General features: G+C 31.8%; 1 protein-coding gene across 2 annotated transcripts; it reads right to left on the reverse strand.

Moving 5' to 3' along the window:
* Positions 1-2,305: 2,305 nt before the first annotated feature.
* On the reverse strand, positions 2,306-6,723 carry LOC108479718 (ABSCISIC ACID-INSENSITIVE 5-like protein 7). Of its 2 annotated transcripts, none has more exons than XM_017782463.2 (5): positions 6,464-6,723; positions 4,434-5,583; positions 3,393-3,464; positions 3,274-3,303; positions 2,306-2,713 (listed from the first exon to the last, which is right to left on the reverse strand). In XM_017782463.2, exons 2-5 carry the CDS (start codon positions 5,532-5,534, stop codon positions 2,636-2,638), a joined length of 1,281 nt encoding a protein of 426 aa, XP_017637952.2. In that variant the 5' UTR covers positions 5,535-5,583; positions 6,464-6,723; the 3' UTR covers positions 2,306-2,635. The 2 variants fall into 2 exon arrangements, with proteins under 2 accessions (XP_017637952.2, XP_052878787.1); XM_053022827.1 differs by having other exon boundaries at positions 4,434-5,598; positions 6,464-6,686.
* Positions 6,724-9,372: the final 2,649 nt, after the last annotated feature.

A 9,372-nucleotide genomic window follows, 5' to 3' on the forward strand; every position in this document is an offset into this window, starting at 1 on the left:
TTCTGCTCATGAAGGAACTCCTGTTGAAGATGAGCGTCTGTTCAGAAGTGTGGTAGGTGCTTTGCAATATGTGGTCATAACAAGACCTGATATTGCATTTTCAGTCAACAAGGCTTGTCAGTTTATGCACAGGCCGTTGGATACTCATTACAAAGCTGTGAAAAGGATTCTGCGATACCTGCAAGGAACATTGGATTTTGGCTTATGTTTTACTCGAACCTCGAAATTGCTCCTAGAGGGTTATTCCGATGCAAGTTGGGCATCCGATGTTGATGATCGCAGGTCGACTTCAGGTTTTTGTGTTTTTCTGGGAGGAAATCCGATTTCTTGGAGTAGTAGGAAGCAATCTGTTGTATCACGTTCCACCGCAAAGCGCGAATATAGGAGTTTGGCTCAGTCACTACTGAAATTGTGTGGGTTCGATCTCTACTATCTCGAACTTGGTATTGAGGTTACTCATAAAGCCTTACTCGGTGTGATAGCTCAATTTGCAGATTCTTTGTAGCAAACAATCTGTGATGCATTCCAAGTTTAAACATGTGGAGTTAGATTTATTTTTGTGAGAGAACGGGTTGCGAATGGCTCTTTTCAAGTTGGACATATATCGGGTCAAGATCAAGTCACAGACATTTTGACTAAGCCTCATCCATTGGCTTATTTGATAAGTTTCAAGCAAACTTCGGTTTTGTCCAAAGAAGATGGAAATTTACCAGGGAGAAGAAGTTGATCAGGGAATGTTATGATATATGTAAATAATAAAGAGTTAAGTAGTATTAGTTAAGGGTTAGTTAGTCTGTTATAACAGTTAGTATTAGTTAAGGGTTAGTTAAGAGTTACTCCACTGTATTAAATAGACTACTGATTGATTGTTCTCGTATGGTAATACATATGCAATTCATTCTATCTTCAAGCTGAGTATCTTGACATAGATAACATTCATTTTATTATTACTGATGCAAATGAAGCGAGACATGACGAATATTACTGAATCCATCAGTGCTTCACAGTTGACACATTCTGCTCCGCCATATGTCTCACTTTATTATGGATATATAATCTTGAAAATCACTATCACCTCCATAGATATCGATACATTCATCTTCACTCCACCCCACTTCACTTCAATTTAAATTTTTTTACTTATCTTTAATATTTTCAACCAGCGGATTAATTCAGAATTTATTAAGAATTTCAATTCTACTATCACTATTAATGGTAGTGGTTGTTATAGATAAAAATTATTATCAATGATAAAAAATATAAAAATTAATTTTACAATAAACTTAATTATTATAAAAAATGTTATTATGGAAAATAACTATATAAATACTGCTGTTTACGTATTCATATCGATCGCATACTATTATGTTCACATTTATATTTGAGTTCATGGGTTTTGATGGATATATGGAACTGCCTTCACCAAACATAAATTTTGTGTGCAGTCAACTTTTTTTATCAAAATAATATTAAAAATTTAATTAATTATAAAATGAGTTGAGAGCAAATTAATTATAAAAATAGGGTGTTTGCAATATTAATTTTAGGTGTCACGTGAACTTTTAAAAAATTATAAAAAATTAAAAATTAAAAATAATTTTTATAATTGATGTCGCTACAATATAAAGAAAAGACATTAAGAATTTAAATGCGGAGAAAATAGTAACAAATCAACTTTTAATATTTTTTAATTTTTTCTATTAATTTTTTAAATTATTGTAACAAACATCTTATTTTCTTAATTAATTTTTATTATCCAAATTTGTAATTAATTAATTTTTAATCTTTTTTATAAAAAGCCTAGTCTTTTTCTAAAGGTAGTCCCTTATGCGAACAACTATTTAAGGTAGATTATTCTTAGGGTGCCAAACCAAATTAGACAATGATGAGACGTCCACGTAAGTCGGTTAAAAGCGATTGGATGGATAAGGCTAGGATTGTTGCCACCTGTCCCAACACGACAACAGACATAATGGCTTTTTCTGTTGACTTTTCCAAAGCCTAACGTGCACGACTTTCGTTCTTTTTAAGGTTGTTCTAGAAAGCCTTCCTATCAAAATCAGGGAAAATGGTTTCAATCCAGAAAAATAAAATATAAACATAACAGTGAAAAGCAATACAATTATCCCACGTCACTTAAATTATATTGTTTTATTGATTACTACCCTTTCGTGTTGGTCATGTTTTAGGCTTCTTAATAACGTTAAATCTTTGAGCAATTCTCCCAAGTGTTCAGATATGAGAAATATGCATCGCATAAAGGAAATTTATGGATGATCCTAAGATCATGCATAAAAAGATAAACTTGTCTTAAATTTATAAGTCAAATCTGATTAAGGTTAGAGATTAACAATCCTACAAGCCTTGGCAGTCAAGGTTATATCATAAGAAGCAACACAGAGATAAAACAAGCCAATAATAATAATAATCTAATCTACAGACTGAAACTAACAGTATCTCGAAGTTGATAATTTACAACGCAAAACCCTTTCCTCTTCTTATACATACAGCTAATCTAAACCCTCTGCAGTATGAAGATTACAGATAATAGATGCATAACCCAATCCTTTTGTCTCGTACCAATGGTAGAGCTTGTGCATCTTAAGCAACTTTTATAGTATCAGAAGTTGCAACTCTACCAAGGGCCTGTCAGTGTCCTTCTCAAGCATTGTCTTTTACCACCTCCCCATGCTCGATTCACTGCCTCTAACGTCTGTTTGAATTGAGCATTACATAGCACAAGAAAATTAGTGTTATTGATAATTTCCTAGTTAATTTAGTAAAGATAACATTCAAACATTCACGCCTTGCACAAGCTTATGATCTTTTAGTTTTTTTCCTACATTTCTCCATGTATTTGGATGGTCTTTAGAGGGTCACGTCCCCATACTCATGTCCAGATATGCATCTTGACACTCTTAACACGGCATTTCAAGAAAAATAACCCCAAGCAACATAGTCCTTAAATATCAAGTTAAGCACATTCTTGACACAATGACAGATCAGTCTTTATTGATCGTTTTCAGCTAATCACCCTGTAAAAAAATCTAGTTGCCACATCCTATCATACAAGAGAAAAAGCCTATTATCTTTATGAGTAATAAAACACATATTTTGAGGGTTACTAATACTAAAGTTTCACAATGCATACGACACTATACTACAATTTGCAAAAATCCAGTAATCTTTAGGCTTTGAAACCCATCTGAAAGCTAGTTGCTGTTGTGAATGCTAATACAAGTGCATGGTGGAAATGGAAGAAATGAGCATTACCTGATTTTTCTGCATTTCCATCATTTCTTCCTGCACCGACCAAAGTACAGTTAAGGAGGGCCATCCACCCAAATTATTCAATAAAACATTAAGAATCCTAGTCAGCAGACAGTACTTACCTGTTTCTTCTGCAGTTCTTCGTTAATTTCTTTAAGTTTTGCAACCTCAGCCTCAAGTTCCAATGTATAGGCCTGCCAGAAGCTCAGACCAGTTAAATGCCATCAGTTGTTTTCTATTTGGGGAGAATCTATACATATATTCAGTAATGATCAACAACGTTTTGCATTCAAACAATTTTGACAGAATTAGTTTTAATTTCCACGAGACTTATGCTGTACATAAGAGCTAAAGGATAGACAAAATAGAACTGTAATATGAGTAGATGTTTAAGATGCCTGCTCCATGAATTTGTCAATTTACTCTTTCACATATGCATGTTTTACTTCATGGTTGTACAAAGAGTTAACTGAAACAGCTGGGGTATTTCATTTGCACTTCAAGGAGCTAACTTAAACCAAGCTCCAAATTAATACACAATCAGTAAGTAATCTAGCCAGTAAGTAGGGTTTGGTTTGAGTATCTTATACATCTTGCAATCAGAAAATAATGTAGTTTACAGGAATAGTAGGTAGAAATGAACTCAAGCTGCAGTATTTCATAAACCGACAGCAGTTGCACCAGTGCCTTTAAATAAGCCCAAATCGCATTATCAGAAAACAACCTCAAGAAAAATATATTATTTCAAAAGGGAACATTATTATTAGTCTTTTTTTTTTTTTTTTGATCCTTGAGGTTACCAGGGTTTTATCCCTAATCAGGAGAACTGAAGTCCAGTACTCAATTATCAGACTATATGGCCATTGGCAGTAGCCTAATTTTCGAGCCAGTCGTAGACATAATGCAAAATACAATAGCTCTGCACTGGTACTATATTTGACGTGCCAACTGTGAACAATAGGCTATTTTTTGAGGCACAAAAAGAAACAATAGGCGAGCAAACCTATGTTTTCACCCAATCAATGTAGGGTATCTTCCTATACAATATTCATTAGCATTTGCTAAAAAAAAAAACATTAGCATGTTTTTAGAAAGTAATGCATTTAAGAAACAAAAGTATAACAGTAAGGGAAAAAAGTGCAAAGGCTGAACACCCAACTCACCTGCTTGCGAGCTCGAGATCTTGCAGCTGATTCTCTATTCTTGATCATTCTCCTTTGCCTTCTCTCAACTACTTTCTCCAAAGCTGCACTGCATTTTCTTCCCCGGCCAAATACATAAGGAACTGGGGACAAAGAACTGGTATCTACACTGTTCTTTGAAATGACATCGGATGATATCTGGCTTGCTGGAGATCCTATACCCACTATTCCCATCCCACCACTCTGAAGCCCACTAGATTGAACAATATTACTATTCATGGAAGGGTCACCAATTCCAACCATTGAACTTCTACCTCCTGGACTAGCAAGCTGTGTATTGTTCATTAAGTGCATAGATGGAGCAAAGGCAACTGTTTGCTGCTTTGGAAAGAGTGGCCGTGCCTGGGGTTGCTGCTGCTGCTGCTGTGGTGGTTGTTGTTGCTGCTGCTGCTGTGGTTGAGGTTGTGAGGATTTGGTTCCAGTCATGTTCTGTGGTAACCTTGGAGGCTGACTAAGAACTGAGTTATTGTTACTCAAAAACCCATTGTTTCTATTTGTCTGTTGAAATCCAAGAGCTACACCCGAGTTATTATTACCAAAGAATCCAGTATTATTTGGAACTCCAAATTGTTGCATATCTTCTCTTACAACACCCGCTTTCACCAAAAATTCCTCCAAAGTCATCTCTCCCAAAGTCCGTTGTCTCTGTGGCAAATTTGCTCCACCACCACCACCACCGCTGCTTCCATCTTTAGCACCATCATTTTCTTTCATCAAGTTTCGCCATACTTCATCAACCGTTTTCTGGCTCAGAGTCCTTGGCAACGTTAATGATCCTTGCCTCTGTAGATTGCCTCCAGAAAGACTTCCTTCTCCACCTGGAACTGAAGCTGTCATAAAAGCCTGAGTCTCTTCAGCAGTTGATATGTTCTTCAAGAGTTCATCCATGTTCATTGATCCGAAGTCCTTTCCAATTCCACCAAAGGTGTTCTGTAACTCATCAAAAGTCAACGAGTATATGGATGACTGCCTTGTCAATGGAAAATTCCCCAGTGGCTTAGACTCGTTTCCTTCCATACTTGGAGCATCACCGAAGTCCTTGAAATTCAGATGAGATCCCATTTCTTGTTTTGAACAGCAGCTATCAAAGTTGATCTCAACTCAAATTGCCCTATAAATCCATCAACTGAAGTAGATGAGATGATCATGTCCTTCACTTTGCTTTTTACTACTCCCCCCGCCCCCCTTTTACTTAAATGAATGTTCACCAAACTTTTTAATTCCAATTCCATTAATCCATAAACATCCGACAAACAATAGGATTACAATTCATCACAACTTTCAAAACATAAAAAACAAAGGAATACGGGAACCAATTAAGATTAAAACTTTATGTTAAATCTCGAAACTTCAAGATTCTCAAACAAGTAGTACAAAGCAAACAATCATACACATAGCCAAACAAATTGTCCTGCAAATCCAACCATTTTATGCTGATAATAAACAGTGAGCTGAAAATAGTTTTTGTCATTTTTTTTTTCTCCAAAACCCAGATCTATAAAACTAAAAGGAAAACAAATCGAAATTGCAGCTAGAAACTAATCACCAATTAACAAGTATCAATCTACCATTTCTCGTAATACTAGAAAACATTCAAGTTCCTAAAATAGTACAAAGACTGAAGCTTTAACAGAAACTAAAACCAACCCATTATTCCAAATCAGAAAATCAATCAACAGCATCTAACATCAAGAAAAATTCAACAACCCAAGTAACAAAAAAGAAATCAACGAAATAACTTTTCTTTAGAAACCAGAACGAAAAAAAAAAGGTAAATTAAATCAAAATTTAAAAAAAATCACTTCCTGAACCAATTCAAAATGGTTTCACTAATCACGAAAAATTGAAACCAAAATATAATTAAAAGAAAATAAATAAAAATACGAAAAAGACAAAAAAAAGGGAAAATAAAAATAACAGTAGAGAACAAAGGAGGAGGGAGTAAAAAAAAGACTAAGAAAATAAAAGAAAGAAAGAGTCGATTTTTTTACCTTGTAATTTTATTTTTGCCAGTATGTAATTTTTGGTAAGTAAACCAAAAATAAAATAAAAATAAAAATAGGGTGAAAATCGAAATATTGTCGAGGAAAGAGAGAGAAAGAAACTGATGTTTGTTTGAAGAGAAATGAGGAGGCTTCAGCTGTGTGGAGGCGACAAGTGTCTAGCGCTGCCTCGACACGAGTCCAAATTTAAGGAGCTTCCCTGATTTTTGGTGGATTTAATTGTAATTTGCTTTATCCCATTATTTATTTATTTATTTATTACATTATTTACGTGGGAGATAGTTATTCGCAGAAACTGCGCAACGTGGACCAGTAGAAATGAGGTTTGAAATCTTGATGTGATTTTTATCCAATGAGGAGGAGAAATGTGGGAGACTCTCAACCGTTGGATCTACTTTTCCGACAAGGTGATAGGATTTCTATTTTTCTTGCTAATAACGGATCCCAAATGCTCAAGATATATATGACTATGTTTTAAGTTAGGTCGGCCTGGTCTCAAAAATAGGCATAAAATTTTATTTAAATTCTATTCGAATAGAAATATTAAAATTTAAGTTCAATACGGCATGTTTATATTAATTTTTATATTATTTTATATAATTTTAAAATATATATTATATTATAAATTTTAAAAATATAAATATTTAAATAACATTAATATAGATACAACTTAACAAGCAAATACCTCTAAAATAATAACAAAATTAACAAATGTCTTTAAAATAATAACAAAATTAATAGTAAAATAAATTTTATATAATATCCAAATAATAACAACAAAATAGTAGCAACATAATAGTAAAATGATAGTAAAATAGGAAAAAATAATAAGAAAATAATATAAAAAATAGATTTTTTTTGTCATTTAGTAAATTCGGGCCAGGTCAGGCCAGGCTAGGCCCGGGCCAAAAACTCCTTACTTGAGGCTCGACTCATTTTTAAACGGGCCTTATTTTTTTTGTCTAAACTCATTTTTTGGGCCTATATTTTTGCTCAAACCCTCCCACATTTCAGGCGACTCGACCCGACCCATGAACAAGTCTAGATTTAACCTTCTAAAATTACTATAATTAATATTTATAAAAATATTTAAACGAAGGTTAATCTTTTAAAATGGTCAAATAAATGTTAAATATATTTAAAATGCTCAACTAATGATCAAACATTTTTTAAAATGTTTAAATAAAGTTTTCAAATATTGTAGATTAGGTTTCAATTTTTTTCTTATTTTATTTCCTTTCCAAGTAATATTGGATTTAATTGTTATGTATTTTATTCTAAAAAGTCAACATTCACTTAACTTTTACTATAAACTGAATTGAAGAGCATGTAAAGCCATTATTTGAGTATTTTTATAAATGTTTGGCCCTTATATGACTAGTTTGAAATATTTGACCCTTATGTAAGAAATCCTAAAAAGTTGAACACTAATTTGTGTTGAACAAAACACGTTAGCAAACAAAATATATAAATATAAATAAATAATTATTTATATATATAAAATAAAATATAAATAGAATAATTTATATTTAAATTATCAAATACGTAAATCAATAAAAATTGTAACAAAAGTTGAAATCGAAAAGAAGATTTTGAATAGATTGTGTGGAATTTTAATTATGTATTTGACAATTTATAGTCCAGTAACTTAAATAAAATTTTAACTAGTTCAATGATTTAAATGAAAACTTTTGAATAATTTAGTGACCAAATTATAACTTTTTTAGTTAAGTGACCAAAATGATAACTTACCCTATTTTAACAACTAATAGTATACTTTACCCAAATAATAAACATATTATATAATACTCTCTTTTCCCAATAAAAATATTACACTTGGAAATTCTTTATATCAATTTTAAACTTTGAATTAAATTATAAATTTTGCAAAATAATATATATTTAAAATTTTTATCATATTAAATTTTAAATAATAGAATATCAAAGTAAAAAATTATTATTAAAAATAAAAATATGACAATTTTAGGAGAATAGAGGAATAGTAGAATTCATCACGCTCACATGAAAATACATAATTTTTTAAATAATATTATTTCCCAACATAGTTTTTTTAACTTCATTATTGCAAAATTTAATATTATTTATTAGTATAAGTTTGTAAATAAGTTATTTTTTCATAATATGTTTTTTAAAGATACCTTAATATTCACTTGATGTCAAAGTTTAGTAACGAAGTTAATGTCGTTAAGCTATTTGTGCCTCGTTAGAATTAATACAATTATTTTAATATGATTATTGAATGTCGACATCCGTGAATGTCAGGTTTCTTATATAATATTTAAAATTTAAATGATAACAATATAAACTAATTTTGAAATGTTTGAGAATAACATTTAACCTTGAACTTGACATTTTTTGATGTCGAGTTATGAGTAACATTTAAAAAAATGTATAACATAATTTAAATATATTTTAACAGAAACTTAAATGGAAGTGGACTCCCATGGATTTGAGTTTTTGTATTGAAACCCTAGCATAAACCTAATTTTAAAACCTTTAAATAGATAGTCAAACTTGTTAGTTTTTTCACCAAAAAAAAAAAAAAAAACTTCCACATTCTATTGAAGCTTACATACCTAAATAGCTCAAATTTCCAATTTTCGAGCATACTGTAATGTTTGCTGGTATATTGAGATCTGAACAATGATATGTTACCAATAATGCAACAACATTGGAGTAACCTCTTGTGGCTTGAGCTCATAGTAATATGGGTTTATATTTTACTAACGATAGAATCATTCTTCAGTTAATGCAAGCGTGTTTCTTTCATGCTAGTTAAATTGGGAAAGTTACTTTCATAGTATACTCTTATTCACTCTTATTGACCAATGGAGATTGGAGACCCATGCATTTAATCACCCATGCGGTGAAGCAAC

The sequence above is a fragment of the Gossypium arboreum genome, chromosome 12 (assembly GCF_025698485.1).
Source record: "Gossypium arboreum isolate Shixiya-1 chromosome 12, ASM2569848v2, whole genome shotgun sequence".
NCBI lineage: Eukaryota > Viridiplantae > Streptophyta > Magnoliopsida > Malvales > Malvaceae > Gossypium > Gossypium arboreum.